The sequence below is a fragment of the Berghia stephanieae genome, chromosome 1 (genome assembly GCF_034508935.2).
Source record: "Berghia stephanieae isolate SIO BIC M18660-M18661 chromosome 1, UCSD_Bste_1.3, whole genome shotgun sequence".
NCBI lineage: Eukaryota > Metazoa > Mollusca > Gastropoda > Nudibranchia > Aeolidiidae > Berghia > Berghia stephanieae.
The window spans coordinates 137,002,847-137,024,198 of record NC_088360.1 but is presented as its reverse complement, the minus strand read 5'-3'; the positions used below and the strand labels follow the sequence as shown (position 1 = coordinate 137,024,198).

General features: G+C 31.6%; 1 protein-coding gene across 1 annotated transcript; it reads right to left on the bottom strand.

The window, feature by feature from the left end:
- Positions 1–319: 319 nt before the first annotated feature.
- LOC144963307 (cilia- and flagella-associated protein 57-like) lies at positions 320–21,350 on the bottom strand. Its single transcript, XM_078897227.1, has 23 exons — positions 21,263–21,350; positions 19,783–19,965; positions 16,443–16,759; positions 15,666–15,910; positions 14,775–14,931; positions 13,781–13,936; positions 12,810–12,949; positions 12,128–12,293; positions 11,234–11,343; positions 10,708–10,924; positions 9,849–10,022; positions 9,233–9,394; positions 8,613–8,768; positions 8,097–8,190; positions 7,583–7,773; positions 7,037–7,210; positions 6,424–6,582; positions 5,600–5,743; positions 4,986–5,102; positions 4,055–4,186; positions 2,928–3,071; positions 1,836–2,042; positions 320–854 (listed from the first exon to the last, which is right to left on the bottom strand). The coding sequence occupies exons 2-23, from the start codon at positions 19,937–19,939 to the stop codon at positions 747–749; spliced, it is 3,627 nt and encodes a 1,208-aa protein (XP_078753353.1). The 5' UTR covers positions 19,940–19,965; positions 21,263–21,350; the 3' UTR covers positions 320–746.
- Between the last annotated feature and the right edge of the window lie 2 nt (positions 21,351–21,352).

Below are 21,352 nucleotides of genomic sequence, written 5' to 3'. Positions count from 1 at the left end.
AATAATAATAATAATAATAATAATAATAATAATAATAATAATAATAATAATAATAAGATGCCTTTCCATCTATATTGATAACCAATTACCAAAAATACATAAATTAAAGAAAACAAGCCGTTGAATGAAAGAGGGGGGAGGGGAGGAATTATATTGTAAATAACAGTAGAGAAAAGGGGTAACCATGGATGTTACATTTATTCAATCAAACATCGGATGTATTTAATGAATGACATTCTTAATTCGTGTTATTATTTCTAAAATGAAAATATTCTATTTACAATAACAGAATAAAAGGAAAAAATTTAACTTGCCGAAATTTTTTTTTCACATTCATTTTTTGACGATACTTTAGACATAATCGGCTCACATAGTAACTATTATATATATATTTTTTTTCAACACGTTTTAATACTTATATTTCTTTATGATATGCAAAAACTTTTGTAAATATGGCGATAAATCAAATAAAAACTTTTGAAATCCTAAACCTGAAATTTGATAAAGTTTTATAAATGAGTGAGCAAAAAAGTACAAAAATTATTCCTGGATTTTACAAAAATGATCAGAAAATCTCATCTGAATTATCCGAAAGAAGGAAATTATTGTTGCTCAGATTACAATGCAATATATAATCATAAAGAAAATATATCTAGCATGAAAAGAAAAAGAAACCATTTGGAGACATTTTGCTAGGAAAATGAAACTGATTTCATGGGACAAAATAAAGCTGGATGGTAAATAACTTATGATGCAGCAATGTCTACAGGTGGCAGTCGGTGTGCTGATGGAGGTCTCATTCCTTGGGAAATTTCGAGGTCGTAAATTTCATCACGCAGACGCTTCAACTCAATCTGAAGGGAGAAAAATCAATAATTTACTCAATAAAGTGTGATTATCTTACACCAGTAGTCGCTAACAAATTTTTTCCCTGTTGCTTAGCATTTTGGCAAAAATCAGTTTAAAATGGGTAATGTTAGTAAAAATGCAACAAAAACATAACTACTACTACTAGTCCCACATTCATGAAATTAACATGGATAGTAGTGGATAATTTTTTTAACACGCCACCGCAATCAAATATGCAAATTAGGCCATGTGACCATGGCAGTCTTGGAAAACGAATTAATATGCAAATTTAATATGTTAATGTAAATTTTGACCCATAATACACCTAAAATGAAAATAAACATTATTTTAAAGCTGGATTTTATTGACAATAGTATGTAATTAGAATTTTTTTAAGTTGTGTTTCCATTTGTTTTGTTAGTGTTATGTGATACGTAAAGTGGCTGAGAAAGAAAGACTACAAGAGGACAGTACAATATCAGGAAATTGAAGCCTAAAATAGCAAAGAAATTGTCTATTCTTCTTCATTCGACTCAACATTCTTTGGGTTTGTATTTTCAGTAAAGTTCATTAGCTCTACAGGATTTCCAAAACATTCCAAACCCATTCATTATCAACACTAACACAAGCGCCACGCCAACTTCTACCACTCTACCACTAGTTTCAGGCCCTATCTCTTCATTATTATCAATGAAACTGGAACAAAAAACGAGTTTTTGAAACCCCAATGTCAGAATCATTATCATAATCGTCATTCTCTAAGAATAAATCATCCCCTTAATCAGAATCACATCTATTTATTTCCCCATCTTCATCTGAGTTCCTCTGTTAGAGTTGCAACATAAACAATTTCAATAATTTCTTTCCAAAAGGAGGTCAATGAGCCCATCAGAAACTGGGATAAACTCTGACTCCATGAGCCTAATGGCTCTGAAGGACTACTTTATCAATCAAAAATCATATTTATATTTTCATGCAAGGCCTACCTGTTGCATCTCTATAACTTTCTTATTTTCCTCAAGTTCTTTCTCCACTAAAGGACCAGCAGGCTTTGGAGGTAAAGACACAACGGCTCCCCCTTTCTTGCTTCGTGCATCGAGACCCATTGCTGCTTCTAGGTCATGAATCAACATTCTACAGACTTTCAGCTCTTTCCGCAGGTCATTTATTTCCTTGATCAGGGTGACATTTTCCTGTGTGACAAAAAAAAAAGATATTACAACAATATAGAATTTCAAATCAATTGTATGTATGACGTCCATCGATAGGAGCTTGAGGATTTACATAGTGCAATATCCATAAAACAATAATAATAATAATAATAATAATAATAATAATAATAATAATAATAATAATAATAATAATAATAATAATATAATAATAATAATAATAATAATAATAATAATAATAATATAAAATAATAATAATAATAATAATAATAATAATAATAAATAATAATAATATAATAATAATAATAATAATAATAATAATAATAATAATAATAATAATAATAATGATAATGATAATGATAATGATAATAATAATAATAATAATAATAATAATAATAATAATAATAATAATAATAATAATAATAATAATAATAATAATAATAATAATAATAATAATATGAAGAAGAAGAAGAAGAAGAAGAAGAAGAAGAAGAAGAAGAAGAAGAAGAAGAAGAAGAAGAAGAAGAAGAAGAAGAAGAAGAAGAAGAAGAAGAAGAAGAAGAAGAAGAAGACCAAGAAGGAAGAAGAAGAAGAAGAAGAAGGAGAAGAAGAAAGAAGAAGAAGAAGAAAGAAGAAGAAGAAGAAGAAGAAGAACAAGAACAAGAAGAAGAAGAAGAAGAAGAAGAAGAACAAGAAGAAGAAGAACAAGAACAAGAACAAGAACAAGAAGAAGAACAAGAAGAAGAAGAAGAATGTACATGTGTGTGTGTGTGTGTGTGTGTGTACATGCGCGTGTGTGTTCGTGTGTGAGTAAGTGTGTGTGTGTTGTGTGTGTTCGTGTGTGTGTGTGTTTGTGTGTGTGTGTGTGTGTGTGATAGAGGTGACATTTATTCATAATTACAAAATTACCTGCATGATTCGAACATTATCAGCTTTGTGAATTTCCGAATCTTTCTCCAATTTCTTCCTCAAACTGGCCACAGAGCGCTCCAAGTGTTCTTTCTGGCGACTAAATTCTTTTTGAATATCAGCATCAACGCTTGCAGACTCAGTCTGTAAAGAGAATAAGTAAAGTATGAACAAATTTTAAAAAACTCAAGATTGTAGCCTTTTAAATGCACACATTTCATAGAGAGGCATAAAACCACTCCATTTTCGTTGATATCTTTAAACATGTTTTGATGATTTGTTATTAAAATAATTTCTAAACAATTTCAATTTTATGATGATTTATACAAGGGTACTTTAGATTTATACTTATCTAAAAACAAAAACAAGAAATATTGAAAAGAGACAAAACAAAATTAAATTTCTAATTAAATTGAATACTCAAAAAAAAGTCAAACTTCTGAAATCAAATATAATAATATTATCAACAACAATAATAAAACTGAGCAAATCAAAATGAAATAAAGCAAAGCAACCTTCAATCCACCACCCCACCCCCTTTCAGAAAATAAAATATATCTTTAATGACTTTAAAATTGTCGAGGTGACTAAGAATGTTACAATAAATAATTCTTGAAATCAACTGAACACCAATTCAAAAGAACACAAAAATTGAATGTAAAAATCGAATTCATTTTTCAAATACTCATTCGTTCCAATTACTTTCTGTAAACAAAAAAAAATAATAATCAAGTAAAAAGAAGTGAAGCTATAGTTGTGTAACTCAGCATCAATTGTGTTAAAAGTACATTATGTATTTTATGCAACATTGTTTTTTTTTATCTCACTATTGCGTAATCAATTAACATTGAAATCATCTCTGGTGAAGTTAAAATGTTGAGCAATAATTTAGAAAATATCTACTCACTTGATTAGGTTAAAATGACAAAAATTTCCTTTACATTATTATTTTATTATTATCATTGACTGAATTTGTAATTGAAAAAATGTCATAGCCCTCTCCGTACCAATAATTATATTTTACGTTGTTCCATTAATAATTAATTTAGAAATGTTGGCATAATTTTATTATGTTTATTATTCAAATTACAAAAGACTTCAATCCACAAAAGATATGAACTGCTTACAATGTCCTCCTGAACATGTTTCTGATAAAGAGCTTTTATGCTTTCTTTCAACATCTTAGGGTCTTGGATGTATCCTACACAGTTGTGAAGATCCGTCTTGAATCTTCTCACCACAGCTTCCACGTCGCGTACCTATTGATATGTAATAACGATTAAACAGTCATACTTTACTTAAGTATATATATAAATATGAAAAAATATTACCCTGGTAATTGAGAGGTAAAGCATATTTGAATACTAAATACATAATTTTTTTTATAATTCTCCGCATCGCAACTTTGTAAAGAAATAAAAGTCTCGTATCAAGTTCTAAGGGACTAAGATATTCATGGAGGCAGAAAATAAATTCATTGAGTTAGCCACATAAAATCAAAATTGGAGCTAAAACCAATACAAAATCTAAATAGTTGTCACCATAATTTACAATGATATCCTTACTAACGTTACATTAATTTGGTTCAACTCATTTTCACTCCAACGACTTCAATTTTGGTACCTTGATATTTCTTTATTTGACCCTCTCTGATTAAAGCATTATTAACTCTTTATTTTTTGGTCATAAAGGAGAAGATATTGCCCAAAAATATATATTTGTGAAAAATTACTTGAAAACATATAGTTCCTATGATATAAATTATCTATACTCCATTAAATCAAATTTTTAAAATATAGATAGAAATATGCTATTGATAAATAAATAAATAGACAAACAATCAGTTAAATAAATGAGAGTAATATTATACATTGTTTTAATACACATTATTATTATTATAAAATTCTCTTATTTTGTCTACAAAAGTATGTTTTAAAAAATCGCTGTATATTTCATAATTAACAATGAGATGAATTAAATATGTTAAAAATATAGAATCTTTCATTTTTCTAACTCTGTAATCAGTCTGAGTTCCAAGGCTGAAAAATGTCGACTTACCCTTTGCCTTTCCTGGTGCATTTCTTTATCAGTGGCTTTGAGTTTCTGACGCAATTCAGTAATATTGAGTTCAAGCTGAGTGTTTTGCTTGTGAAACCTTTCAAGCTCGCTCTCCATCTGCAACAGTATGTAAAAATATATAAGCTATATAATGAGAAGAATAAATTAATATACAATAGAGACAATTGGGGGGTCCTGATAGCTCAGTTGGTAGAGCATGCCCTTCATACGCAATGAGATTGAGATCAATCCTGGGTAAAGTCGAGATTATTTTCTGAACGCCCTGTCCACCCAACATGAGTGAGTGGGTATTTGGGTCCGTTATATCTGATGGAAAGTATTTTGAGATAGACAGGCATCTGATAACAAGCAATTGCTATAGTCTGTTTTACACTATAAAAACTGGGATAATCTCCCTAATGGCCCTGAAGGAGCTCTTTTATTATAAAAAAGTATAATTGAGGCAATCAGGTCTTGTAAGGCGCTTAAGACTTGGCATTCTAATAATATAACTGTAAAACAACAGCATATGTGAGTAAGTATTTTTTTTACATGTAGAAAATATTGTCTTTGAGTTCCTTAAGATAAAATTCGAAACTTTTATTACGCATTACCTCCTGAATCTGCTCTTTCATATTTTTTATATCCATTTCACGTGGCTCAATTTGTTTCTTCAGTTCCTTGATCTTGTAATCCAAGACAAACTTGAACTTCTCAAGCTCTTGATTCTTCTTCTTCAGATCGTAAATTCGTCTTTCCTATCATGACAAAATGAAATAAAAATCAATAGGGAAATACAACATAAATATTTTCTTAATTTCGTTACGAACAATATTTTCACTTTCGTGTAACATTGAGTCCATAATAATAGCAATAGATATCAATTATATCTTTATAACAAGGCAAGTTTTACATTTCTTTCAACCACCAAAATGAGAGAAAATGTGAAGGGAAACAATTGGTATTGTTAAACATTGTAAACAACTGCCTATTACACAAGCGTGTAACTTAATCAACATTGAAGCGTCTTTTTAGGTTCTTCCTTTTCTAGTACTCGTACTACTGCAGGCTCACAATGCACGATTAGTTACTGAAATATTTCATTATTGTGCCTCAACTTAAACAGGAAATTCCACTCAATTTACACCAAAACTGTGATAGGAGGGTGGGGTGGGGGGTGGGGGGGAATCATCATGATGAAAAGTAGATAATCAATCTTATGGTTATGATGTACCATGTACCATTTTTTAATGAATCACTGCATCTGACCATTCTTTATAAATCATCTGATCTCTTCAAATTTGATACACATCAAAATATTTTAAATTTCATGCTGACTTCATTTTTCACTCATTAATTTTTCTCAAACAATTCATCATACATTAAAACTCAATAGTAGAGATACAATTTATTTTACAGAATCAAACTGAGTCGTTACCTTGTCCTGAATCGTATCATCCCTTTCTTTAATCTCCTTCTTCAATCCTTGAATATCTTTCTCCAAACTGCGAATCACGTTGTTCAGTTTGCTTGTCTCAGCCTGAAGTTTCTTAATCTCCTCTTTGTGGTCATCAATTTCTTTTTGCAAGCTAGTGAACTGAGTGAGGAAGAAATAGGAATGGACTGCAAGTTATAGGTATCACAAATAACGAAATATACTTATAATTATAAGATGGTCTTAGAAGAAATATCATTATTGTTGTATCCTTCTTCTTCTTCTTCTTCTTCTTCTTCTTCTTCTTCTTCTTCTTCTTCTTCTTCTTCTTCTTCTTCTTCTTCTTCTTCTTCTTCTTTATTATATTATTATTATTATTATTATTATTATCATTATTATTATTATTATTATTATTATTATTATTATTATTATTATTATTATTATTATTATTATTATTATTATTATTATTATTATTATTGTTATTATTACCATTATTGTTATTGTCATTGTTGTTATGGTAGTTGTCGTTACAATTACTATTGTTAATATTTTGTTTTCAATTATAATTAAATATCCCACTGAATGAGTAGATCATGACAAACCAAGACTTCCTTACTTTCTTCTTCATAATTCCTGTCTCGCCCTTCAACCTCATATTGGCCTCCTTTTCATCCCTCAGTCGTCGTTCATATTGATGCTTGATATCAAGTATTTCTCGGTCAGCATCCTCTTCAATCTGTTTCTTTGTTTCTTCATATTCACGGTTTTGTTGCCTTGCCTCGTCATTACTCTGTTGATGATGTTAAAATATTATCCGGAAGACGAAATTTTGTTAAATTACAAATAGAGAAAAAATAGAAAAAGAAAAAAAGAAAAATGGAAAGGGTGGAGGGTGGGTGGGGGGGGGGGGGGTTATAAAGTATATTTCAACATTTACTGAATATCCATCTCAACCATATTACAATTATGATTACATTAACGCGTCAGGCATCGTTGTTTTAATGTGATGTTCTTGCTTATTTATAGATATGCAATGAAAGAGGTGAAAGCTAGAGACGTCTATTTATTTTTTTGTTTCTTTATATATTTACATAAGAAACAAAACTGAGTTCATTGACCAAACATAGAGCATTGGTAATAACAAAATTAATATTCCACGTACCTGTTCAAGTTTTGTGGTCATGTCTTGAAGTTTGGTTTCGTAATATTCTGTGAGTTCTTCTAGAGCTCTTTCTTTACTTTCTTCCATTTCTTGCAGTTGACGGTCATAATCTTCCTGCATTTTCATCATCTTTGCTTGCTGCTCTTGGAACTTCTCATACTCAAGCATCAGTTTTTGATTATTTGCAGATTCTAGCAAAAAGCAAAGACAAAGGTTTTGATTCCATATCCCAGATAACGAAATTGTTTATCCTCGCTTCAAAAATTCTAATCACATTTGGATTAATGCAAACTTAGATTTTCGATTTTCGAAGTATTTTTCAAGTACTACCGTCATCAGAAATATTACAATCATGCCCCTTCCCGCCCAAACAAATACACATTGACAGTCAATTACCAAAATAAAATTTAAAAATATGAATTTTAAAAACTGAAAATTGTAAATTGTGTTTTTCAAACTCATTTCATGACTAAGAATGAAATTACAGTAACAAATAAAACTGCCTAAAATTTACCCAAGTCTTGCAGCTCTTTGGCGTGTTTATCCATTAGTTCAGCCATTTCTTCCTCATGTTTCGATTCCTCTTTGTCCTTGTCAGTTTTTAGTACCTGTTGAGAAAAGAAAGGCCGTTAGATTCTAAACAAACAGTTCCTAAAAATAAACATATGTGATGAGAAACTAAACACAGTGTTGATGATGATGAGGATGATGATGATGATGATGATAATGATGATGATGATAATGATGATGATGATGATGATGATGGTGATGATGATGATGATGATGATGATAATGATAATGATAATGATGATGATGAGTAGGAGAAGGAGGAGGAGGATGGTGAGAGTTTGGGAAGAAGATGAGGTAGAGGAGGAAAAGAAAGAAGAAGAAGAGGAGGAAAAAAGAAATGTGTAATTTTTTCTTTATAGTTGATTCTCTAATTGTGCTTACATATAAAAACGTACCCTTATGAATAACTCTAATAACTAATGAAGACACTACAGAATAACATTTTTTAAAAAAACCAGACCTGATTTTTTGTTTTCAGGGATTCCATTTCTTGGATAAATTTTTCGGTGAGTTCTTTCATTTTTTCATTGTAGGTCATGTCCTTGAGACGCAGCTGGTATTCATTCTCCATCTTCAACTCCTCTACACGTGAGTTGAGGTCTGACACCGTGGAATTCTGGGGAAGAAAAATTCAAGATATTAGAGTTTTTATGATTTAGCAGAGAATTGAAATGTTATGAAATAAAAATCTTAAGGTGTAGTAATACGATGCAAAAATAATATAAGGTTAATACTATTTATCCATTAATGAACGCCCACAATGGGTAATGCTGTTGTAATTACTGACAGAGAATTATAATTTAATGCAGTTAATGTGTGCACAAAAAACAAAGCACTCAAACTCATCGAAACATCATAAAAAATTAATAATATTATAATGTAATTTAACTTGCTCTTTATTTCATGATAAAGAAATAAAGAAGCATTCTGATCTATAACTACACGACTAGGTGAGAAGTCTATATGCATCCAAAAAAAACAAAAAAACCCAACACAATGGATCAAAAACAGATTAAATACTTAATATGATTTAGTCATTTAAGGTACGTAAAGCTAAGAGAGACAATAGAATCACTGTACCTTTTCTTCAAGGTCACTTTTGGTAATAAGAATTTCCTCTGCCCACCCAACCTCTTTATCTCTCTTCAAACCTCGCCCTTCTTTGTCCTGAATTTTCCACAGGATCACGGAAGCGTCCTCAGCAATGCTGACAAGGAATTGGTCATCGTAGGTGATCTTCATCTGAAAACCGTAGATAAGAATGCAATGCCATACATTTTGTCTGTGATGTTAAGACAAAATAAAAAACAAAAGATACTTACAAGCTTTGAATGCTTGTCCATTGTGTGTATGTGTGATTATGTGTGAACTTTGAACAAGATGTGTGTGTGTGAGACTGTTGTGGTGATTTCGAAGTCGAATGAATGAACTTGTGTGATACAAAAAAAACAAAAAAAACTATTGTTAAGCACCTCTGAGTACTATTTGTGGATACTGGCGCTATATCAAGTAATAATAATAATAATAATAATAATAATAATAATAATAATAATAATAATAATAATAATAATAATAATAATAATAATAATAATATATGTGTATGTGTATGTGACTGCTTAAAGGCAAAAACTGAATTTGTTTTAAATCGTAATTTCGCCCATTAATTTATGGTGTAAGTCTCTCTTTCATTACTGACCTTGACAATTTGAGCTCCATGACCTTGATATTCTGCCCAATCACCAGGTACAGCCAATGGATACTTCATGGACCATAATGTGCCTTTCACAGTTCCTGCGAACAACATGCGACCTGAATGAGATAAAGCCACTGTGCTCAGAGTCATTTCTCCGGTCATCACTTCTCGCAAGATCTGTTGGACAAGAAAAAAGTTAAACATAAATAAATAAATGAGTGAATAAAAATGAATAAGTAGGTAGATGAATAAATAAATAGATAAATAAATAGACAAGTAAATAAATAGATAAATAAATAAAAAAATAGTTAAGTAAATAAATAAATATTAAATAGATAAATAAATAAATTATAAATATATTTATGATAAATAAATAAATAAATGAATAAATCAATAATAAATAAATAAATAAATAGATAAATAAATAAATAAATAAATATATATAAAAAGATAAAAACAAAAACATTAAATTGCATTCCCAAATGGAAACAATTTCATGACTACAATTCATCTAGAACATTTTAAATTTTTTTTTATATGCAAAGAACTTTCTTTCAGAATTCATAAAGCACTTGGTGACAAAAACATTTTCGCCTTTTGTTATGGAATAATGGTTATGACATTGTCTTTGACAGAGTGAGTCTACAACAAACAAATAAACAAAAATAGTTAAAATTGGGAAAAAAATATGATTAATGTTCTTAAGATGTTGTAGAGAAAAAATCAAATTGGATTTATGATAGTTTGACTTCATGGCTCATGATAAAAATTCTTAACATCTGTGAAAGATAATTTAGAATATCAGTTAATTTTATTCATAATTCATTCAAGACATTATGTGATAAAACTCTTCAACTCTTACCTGTGAATCAGCAATTTCTTTCAGAGACTTGTCAGAGCCGGCAGCAAAGGTGGTTTTCCCATCTGGAGTGACAGTAACACCGGTATAGCTGCATGATTTCAGAACACTTTCACTGGTACGCTTACCAGTAAATGTATCCCATTCGTACACTGCGCCATCCATTCCACATGAAATGAGCTTACTGTCATCAGAGCTCCAAACAACAGCTCTTACTTTGCTGTAGGTGGAAAATAAGGAAATCAACTTATTTCACTAAATCTCAAGACAGTCATGAACTTATACGTCTTGACAAATTGTCTCCAAGTGATGTTGGGTAGGATTAAACTTGAGGTTGACAATTAGATATAAAGTGTTCATGATAGAACTTATTTTAAATTATAAGACTGAATGCTGCTTATTCAACTCAAAAAACAAATTTTTAATCAATTTTTGCAGTTCTGTCTTTAATTTGAAACAACAGTCATAATAAAATATGATGAAGCTCAAAATAGGGACAAACTTAGGAAGAGAAAATGCAACAACCTACCCGTTATGACCTTTGAGATTGTTGATGTTCTCAAACGTTGTGGTGGAGTAGAGCTGGATGACATTGCCCATTACTGATGCAAACATGTGGCCTCCATTGCTGAATGAACACTAAAACCAAAACATCAAAGCTTTGTCAAAACAAATGGACGTCTATTGATGTCACACAAAACAATGAGATTGAAAATTCATCCTTTTAATCTTTACCCCATATTGGGCAAGATGCTGCTTTTAATTTGGTTCTTCACATTATCCTGTCGACTTCGTGTATTTGAAGGATTGCTTATCTGTACTCTTTACCAGGGCATGATTTTAAACACAATAAATCTACATAAATCAAGATAAAACTTTGTGAACAAACACAAAAAAAAAAAAAGGATAAGAAGCATGTATATGATGCTACTTGCAATCACTGGACACTTTCATTGGCTTGGTGGAGCATACGCTTCATAAAATTTATTTTACAATCGCATGATTCGTGTTGAAAGGATATTTAAATATGATGAGTATTCATTTTGAATAATATTTAAATAAACGTACACTAAGGAACCCCTTTTAAAAAAGAATAAGCATCTTTTCTTGAAAGCAAAAAAATAATAATACTCAACAATAAAACACTCCAAATAAAAGAAGACCGATCTCACTCCATTTCTTCCTGTCATCAAAAGGTTTGTGAAGATTGCCTAAAGATCTGAAAAAGTGTGTAAGAAACAGTGCCAGAAAAAAAACAGAAAGAAAAATACAAGAATTATTTTTTTGGGATGAATGTTTTTTGTTTTTGTTTTTTTTTTTTGTATTTTTCTTTCTGCTGTGTCTGGCACTGTTTCATACAAACTTTTCCAGATCTTTCTCTTACACCAGTGCCTGCTCCATAATTTGTTATTGTGAGAATTACCTCTTTACATCCCCTGACTGTGAATTCTTTGAATGTACGAATGTCATCAATGAGGAGATTCATCAAACGCAGCTTGTCACTAAATCCAACCAGAATATAGAGACCAGACGGATGAAGAGCAATACTGTACGCCTCCTCAGCAAATACTTTATACAGCTCCAGGTTGCTGTGAAAAATATAATAAGGAATGTGGAACCTTGATGTCCAGATTCATCTAACTATGGTAACATTTTTAAAGTGATATTGTTCAAAAACTGATTTTAAATATATTTGACATTTGAACTGCTTTTGATCAACGAGTTTCACAATAATCAAAATAACTTTGCCAACATTTCTTGATGGAAAAATATCTTAAAATGCTTAAATTCTTAACATTGCGAAAAATAGACAAATTCTTTATATGGTATAAATATTCCATAATCATTCATGAGTTGTTTGGACCTCATCCTTTAATCAGTCAAAATGAGCACTAATGCTAACCTTTCACAAGACCACATAGAAACTAATTCAAGTAAAAAAATTGCACAAGGAATATATCAAATGTTCACAACAAACAAATATTCAACAAATAATTAGTGTGCCAACATGCAATTCAAGTAATTGATACAAATCTCAGTGGCCTTTCATCCCGACATCATGAGACGGTGGGTGGGCCACAAGCGATTGTATGTCATAAACTCACCAGGTCTCATAATTCCAAATGCGAACGGATCGATCCAGAGAGCACGTCGCTATCAGGGGCTTCCTGATGCACACGTCCAGACCGGTGATTGGAGCATTGTGGAAAACTTGGGAAAGCACTTCAAAATGGGCTTGATCACCCTGAAATATAGAAACATGTTGATAAAAGTCACGTAGAAAGAATTATAGGATATAAGATGACATACTATTAACATTTATCAATTAAATACAAATTTTAAAAAAGATCTTATCAAAACTGGAAGAAAATGAATGATGTCGTTTAATTCCGGTTGAAATATTATAATTATAAATTTCTTAAGGTTAGAATTTAAATAATATTAAAACATTCCTGAAATCTGAAATAAATTTGACAATTTTGTAATTTATGGATATCTCGGATTTCATATGAATCAACACCCGATGATATTTATGTTAAAGGTGACTTTTAGTCCTTGCCCTTGGTAAATTTTACAAGAAACATGCATATGAAAACCAAGTTTTGAAAGTTTAGTATATACCAAAAGAAGCTTAAAAACAAAGAGCTGCTTATTCGTTTTCTTAGTAAAAAAAAAGAAGAATATCTCTAAATTCAGTTTTGCAATATATTTTAAACCATTTACCTAATAAAGATAAGTCCTTATTATCTATGTCTTCTCTAAGTCATCTTGATCATTCATAAGGACTTCACTTGAGAGGGACATAATTTTGATAAAACTTCTAAGCTTAAATTCTTGCAACTTACAATATCCGACCAAGATCTTGTTTGACGGTATTTGTGTTTTTTTTTTCTTTCTTTCTTTCTTTGTTTTTTTAAATTTCTGTTGTAATGGTTGTTATTGCTGTTGTTGTTTTGGGGTTTTTCTTTTTGTCGATTTCAGATGCAAATAATAATTCAAATAATGTAATAAGAATAAAAAGAAACAAGGAATAGACTGGGAGTCAATGTCTCTAGATTGGTTTTTGAAATTTTACCTTACTAAGGTCCGCACTTGACAAGGTAAGATAATATAACTGGGCTTGCTCAGTACTTGCAACAAGTGTTTCCTCAGATGGGCTGACAGTTAGACATCGGATGAGTTGCTGTTGTGAGAAAGCTGGATCCTGACTGTTGCATGGATCTGGTGGGATCTGAAAGAAAAGGATGAAGCCTTTTATAAAATAATCAAATGTTGACTTAATACCTTGGCGTGAAGATTTGCAGATGGGTAGCATGTATTGTCCTAGTCAATTTTCGTTTGCTTTCTGAATATTCTTGCATCGTAATAATTTCTACAGAGTTGGAAAAAAAACCCGTTGGCTGAGGAACATTTTTGAACTTAAACCATCCTTTTCTTGTATTTTGTCCTCTTTATTTAAGCTTTTATATTGAATTTTCTTTCATCCTTTTACAGGACAAAACTTCCAAGTAGCCTAGTCTTCAGATAAACCTGCAGAGCTCCTAATGTATTCCCACATGGAAAAACGGATTAAATACCCAGTGTACATTCGTTGATAAACAATTAGAAGGACTATCACAGCCATATTGCTCTCCTTTTTAATTTGTCCCCATGGTTTGTCCTTTTTTGGCAAAATCAAATTCAAAATTGTGAGACGAAAATACCTTACATAATTTTTAAATTTCATTTTTCTTGTTTTGCATTACTGTTGGTATCTGCAACACCTTTTGTGGGCCAGGAAGGCCACTATAAAACCATACAGGTTAAAGTGAGATGGTTTTTTTTTAATTACTAGGTTTTTATAATTCATTTCTTTAAGCAAAACATGTCAAAATGTGACAGCTATTGTATAATCTTTTTGAATTAAAATGTTTTAATATATCTTAACAACATTCATTATTCAAAAACTTTTCGATTTTTTAAAAAGTGTCGGCATTTGTGTGGATATGAGAGAAAAGTTTAAAGACTGGTTATTCAATGGAAAAATAAATAATTTATAACAATGAGGTTTGCTCTATATGACAATTCACCATGATTTCTCTGGCTTTCTTGAAAAAATCCTTGTCATCTGTCTTCTCAAACAAATACACCGTGCCTAAACCAAAGGCGCAAGCAAATCCTTTGGAATATGACACAATGGCTGTCACTTGAACAGAATGTGGCTGCCCACCCTCGTCGTTGCCAGTTCTGAAAGAATACCATGAAACAAATAATTAGATTGATACGTTGACATGATGCATTCTATTATTTTTGAAAGAGTGGTCAACTGAAATAAACATTGAAAATGACTTTTATATTGCCATTAAAATCGGAATGGATAAAGATGGTTATAAAATTCAGCAATAAAATGTTCCGAGGTCAATAGGACAACAATATAGAACAGGTAACAAATAACAATTAAATGAAAGTTGAAAAATGAATTAGAGGTAATATTTTTTACAAATTCTATACAGGTTATCTTTACTGGTTTTTGTGATGACAGTAAATGAAATGGCATTCTGTGAGACAATAAGTATTTGATGCAACCAATAAGGAAATTCTCAGACAATTTAATTTAGGTTCCTATGCTTATAATTAATCATACAAATATGATTCAATTCTCTTCCTCAACATTGTATCCAATTGAAATAAGTAATGAATGGGTTAGAGTTCCGCTATGTGTGGGCCATAGTCCTTGGAAAAGGCTCTTTACTCACATTCTCTCACCATACTCAAGTGTACAACGAGTACCTTGTCTTTGTCAGAAAAAGTTGTAATATCATCTAACAGGCATCATGTCTCGTCCTACACGTTAAGTGTTACTGTTGGCTAGGGATCCCTTGTAAAGCGCTTTGAGCATGTTTAGTGGATTTTTGCACTATATAAAAGCTCAAGTTTTATTTTTTTTTTAAGCACTACAAGTTAAATAAACATATTCTTACTTCTCAGAGTTTGGAGAAAGATTAAATTCATTCTTGACTTCCCCTGCCTCAAAAAGCAGAAGTCTACCGTTGTCAGTTCCAACAATAATTCTTTCTTCTGATACCCAAGCGTGACAAAGGTAGTTTTGTGGTTCCATTTTCTGAAAATTAAAAGGCTTCAAATTCCCTTCACTGTATCGGAAGTGGCGAAATACAGTGTTTCCTACGACACAGAGTTGTGTGTTATCCTGAGGGTTGAAACTGACCTGAAAAAAGGGGGAAAATGCTGTTATATTTTCATTGTAAAAAAATCTTCAAAAATTGTGAACAAATGAATTATTGATCATAAATTTGACAGAATAATTCTCATTGATAATTACACAAGTCTTTGATATGTCTTTGAAGGAAAGATAAATTTAATTTTTGTTGCATAGATCTGATTAATAAATATTTCTCTATTATTTGTATAAGTGCCAGACATTTATTTGTAATACACACTACATGCTATCACATACCGCTAATTGATAATTTCACAGGTAACAAAGAAATATCATTCTATTTTTAAAGCCAAATGAGAAATTTTCATTTTAAAGGGTCAATTAAGGAGCTTAAGGTGAGAGATGTTTATAGATTGTGTTCAAAGCAAATTTTTTTTCATATTTGTGATTATTTGGTTAATTATTTTTAAAAATCGTATATCCCCATCACCCAACGTTATGCTTTTGAGAACCAGTCTAAATCATTTATCAAGTCGGGATATTGTTCAAACTGTAGATGTTCAATACATGAATGACCCACCTGATAAACTTCAGAGTTTGGATTTTGAGGATTGGATGTTGATGCTTTAGCCATGACCTTTGACTTTTCCCATGTCCAATAAAGGAGAGTCCAATCTGGTTTCCCACCTTGTGCTACAAGGTATTTGGAGTCAGGGGAAAAGGCAAGGCTAATGTACTCCGCAGACTGTACTTCAGGTGAACTGAGCACTTTTTTCTTCCTTTGGGAATGCAAATCATAAATGCTGATGGTTGGCTTTTCGCCTTTCTCAGCAATTGCTACATATCGTCTGTTCGGGCTCACAGTGAGTGCTGTCATACCCTCACTCTTATCCGTACCTTGAAAAAGGAAATGAAAAAAATAATTCAGTTTTAAAATTACTACTAATATCATCAAATAATGATTTAATAGTACAGGATCTATGAGAAAACAATATGCTATTTTTAATAAACAGTAATGGGCTAAACAAGTCTAAATAAACGTGTCTTTGATAAAGTTTTCTCTTATATCATTTTGACACTACTGATCAAATCATAATCTGAATCATTCACTGTGTTTACCAAAAAATTCAACGTTAATTGATTGTAAATCAAATGCAAACCATTTACCTATCTATACATTATTTCTTGTCTTGAAATTTTTGTTTTATAATTTCAAAAAGAACATTTGAAATGGCATTAGGGTTAATAATTAATTTTCCCGAGTCATCTTCTATCTTTGGGTTTTCAAATGGTCTTTGGTTTATTAGTCTCACAGCTTTATACATTGCTCGATCGTTGTTGCATTTATTAGTAGTATTAACTTTTTTGTCCAACTCTTCATTTCTAAGATCAATTACTCTATGTCTTATGCAGTGTAATATTTTGTTTCGTTCATATTTGAGTTTCTGTCTTTCTCCTTCCTTTTTTGAGTTTTGTATTCTTATTTGCAAATCTTTTTTTGGTTAGATAATTGAGCTATTATGGTGTCATACGTACGGCCTTGTCGATTGGTTGTAGTTGTCCCGGAGCTTTGAATTGCAGTATTTATTATTGCACTTCGTACACATGACTATGCTTCGTTTGGTGTGTTGTTGTTGTTCGTTAAATTGTCTAGTTCAGTATTAAGTTGTCACTGGTATTGTTTACGACATCGTGAGTTGTTGACAATATTTGTAATGTTTATTTTTGGTTCATGAATTGTTGTGCTATGTTTTCTTGATTGTTTGTGCCATTCGATAACAAAGTTTGTTTTAACTAGTCTATGATCTGTTGTTATCAATGTGCCAGTGTATGATCTCATTTGAGGGAGATCCCAGACCACTATTTAAACCTATTACACCAAGAGAAGTGAGAAATGCTTATAAAAGTCTAAATAACAACAGATAACAGGGGGAGAAGATGGAGTATGCGCTGAACTTCTAAAATATGGACCACCCTTATTAGATGAACACATAGCAGACATTTTCAATCAGACGTTTGAACATCACCAGAACCTGGTTATTAATAAAGGGGAGCTGATATCAATTCAAAAGCCAGGAAAACCAAAAGGCCCTCCAAAGAATTTGAGACCAATTACTCTTCTTAATACAATTAGAAAATCGCTCTCCCTGATCACACTGAATAGAATTAGATCGATTGTTGAAAATTATTTGTCACATAGTCAAAGCGGATTCAGGACGGAGAGAAGAACTGCAGATGTAGTTTGGACCCACAAATGGCTTGCTGCCAAAACCCTGTCAGAAAAAGTAGAAATAGTTATAACTGGAATAGATATGTCTGCTGCCTTCGATACTATCAATCACCAATCCTTGTTAAATATTTTGAAAGGAATAGTTATGGAGGATGAAGTTAGATTAATCAGATGCCTTATAAGTGAAACCTGGATAACCACCAAAATAATCGGTACCTCAGAGAATAAATCATTCCTTGGCAACATTGGTACACCACAAGGAGACAGCCTAAGCCCTGTTTTATTTATCATTTACCTAGAAAATGCTTTAAAAGATGTGCGTAAATCTGTACCTTCGGCCCAATCACATTTTGAAAACGAACTCCCCATGGAAATTGCATATGCAGATGACATTGATTTTATTGGCCTGAAACAAGTCAATGTAAATGACATCCAAAGAGCCTTACAAAATCACCAACTGTACGTAAATAGTGACAAAACAGATGTAACATTATTGTCAAGGAAGAAAGATGGATGGAGAGCCACAAAAAAGTAGGATCATTAATAGGAGATAAGGAAGATGTAGAAAGAAGAAAAAGTTTATCGACGACTGCACTGAATAAATTATTACATATATGGATTAGAAAAGATAAAATAAAATTAAATACTAAAATCAAATTATACACAACCTTTGTAAAACCCGTGCTGCAGAACACGGGCACTGACTGGAGCTGAAGAGCAAAGATTAGACAGATTCCATAGAAAACAACTGAGAAGAGTCCTGTATATACGATACCTCACAAAAATAAGCAATAAAATACTGTATGAAAAATTTAATGAAAGACCCTTATCCATTCAAATCCTGGAGGCAAGATGGCAGCTTCTTGGGCATATACTCAGAAGAGATGAAAATATACCAGCTAATAAAGCCATGAATACGTTTTTCACCCCATCTGGACACAAGAAATATCAAGGTAGACCACCCACGTCAATTTATACGGTCCTCAATCGAGACCTAAAACGCCTTCAAAATAACAAAGAATTAAAATCAAAGGAAGACCATATGAACTTAGCATCCACAGCAAAAAACCGTGAACTGTGGAAGGAAATGACACAGATTAGAGAGTTAGCCGAGGCGTCCCGATCGGATGATGGGGAAGCGAAAGGCCTTAAGTCAGTCAGTAAGTCATACATTATTTAGTTATAGTTGCCTCACATAAAAATTACCTGCGTCTGGTGATTTTTACTTTATAAAAATTATGTGAGACAAAACAGAACTTCTTTTATTGGCTAGATAATTAAAGTAAGATTTATTTTAACTTATATCTGTAATGAGATAAGATAACATCATATTTATGTTAGATATATTTATCAAAAAAGCAAACTCACAAATTGCAAACTTATGTCATCCTATGAATACCTCAGGCTAAGGAAAACAAGCCCAAAACATTGATAAAAAGTGTAAACTGGAGGGTTTCGGATGGAAAGAGTACCAAAGCCTTTCCATTTTTACTTTTTCAACAGTATTTTTTTTTTTTTTCAATTCCAGGCTTCAGGCAGCCCCACACTCTCTACCAAACAGAGCAACAACAACAACAAAAAAACCCTAAAAAATTCTGGTATTTGAGAAAATTGTGTCTGTTGCACTGAGTAATTTTTATACGAGTAAGTCCCGCTCGATTCCTCATGGTATTCAAGTAGTTTTACTAACCTGGGATAAACTTTTGAAGTTTTTGATCAATATTATAGAGGATGCAGTTAGATCCTGCTGGATAGACAATGGTCTGTTCATCATGATAGCAGATGTTTCCCGTCACTCCAGACTTCAAGCCAAAAATATGGCGAGCCTGTGCAATGGCAATAGACATGATTGGTTTTTATTCTCTGCACCAGTCTGAAAAAAAAAGATATCAAAAAAAACAAAAAAAAAACATTAAAAACTTGCTTTTGAGGTTTCACTTTAACAAAAACATGAACTGCATATGACGATGAGTAATTCAAATTGAGAATCAACAACAATGAAGTCTATGTCTCTAAGAAATGTATTACAAACAGTAATTACAGACTTAGAGCATGGGGATTTACCGCCAAATGGGCTGCGTCAAGAAAATTTGTATTATCTTTTATTTGAACAAATTTACTGAATTTTGCGTTATATAAAATCCTGTACTTTTTTACTTTTGGAACAATCAGAGTTGTTGTTTTTTTTTCTTGTTTTTTTTTGTTTGTTTTTTTTTTTTTTTGTTTGTTTTTTTTTATGTTTCTAAAAAATAAAAGCTGGGTTCATCATTAAAGGATATTTTTACAAAATTTGGACTTTCTTGAAATAAAATCACGACAACAGTCTTTATAATTGATAATTTTGTGACTGTACATTACAGCATCTGATAAAAATGTAACTTGTGGCCCTTGGTGACGAGTACTAATTCGTCGGTCTGGAAATATAAATTGTTATGATCTAATTGTTGTGATGCTGATACATTCAAACGAATGTAAAACATTAGCACGAAACATTGGAATGTAAGACACTGTCCAATACAACAAGGATAACACGAGTCCATAATTGCGTCCGGTTATCAGGGTTGCAAATATGTGCAATGTGGCCTTGGGTTTTGTTGCTTTGTAATTTTGATATATTTGAAGGAAAAAAAATCCGCCATTTTGTTAAATTCAACTCTACTAATAAACTATAATAATAATACGGCACTGATCATGAATCAGATAGATCGCATAATATTTTTCTTGTTGATAGTGCTTGAAACATTTTATGTAAGGATTTAAAGTGACCACAAAGCAAACAAATAATAAAATAACAATCAATAGTCTATGATTATTAAATCATTCAGACGAGAAGCAACCTCCGTACGGCAAGTAAAAATTTGTTCACATATTAAAAGGCAATTGAAACAAAACCCTTCCATCAGCATATATCACGCCCATCATAAAAGAATGGTGAATATGTGAAATAATCTAGAATGATGTAGTCAACCAAAACAATACATCGAGAAAATGCTGAACTAAATATTGGAACACTGTCGCTGAATATACAGTACGGTATTATTATACAGGGGCTGATATGAGTTAGACTCCTCAATGGAGCCCAGAAAACGCCGTTAAATATCATCAGCTGAATATAAGAAGTTATGATGGTCACATTCATTTAAAATCAACAAATAATTACATTTATTTACCTTCCAAAATGTAAAAGTCCTGGCGACACAAGAAATCCCACTGCCCCAGCTAGTGCGTTGACATGGGGTTGCTAAGGACGACCATTACCT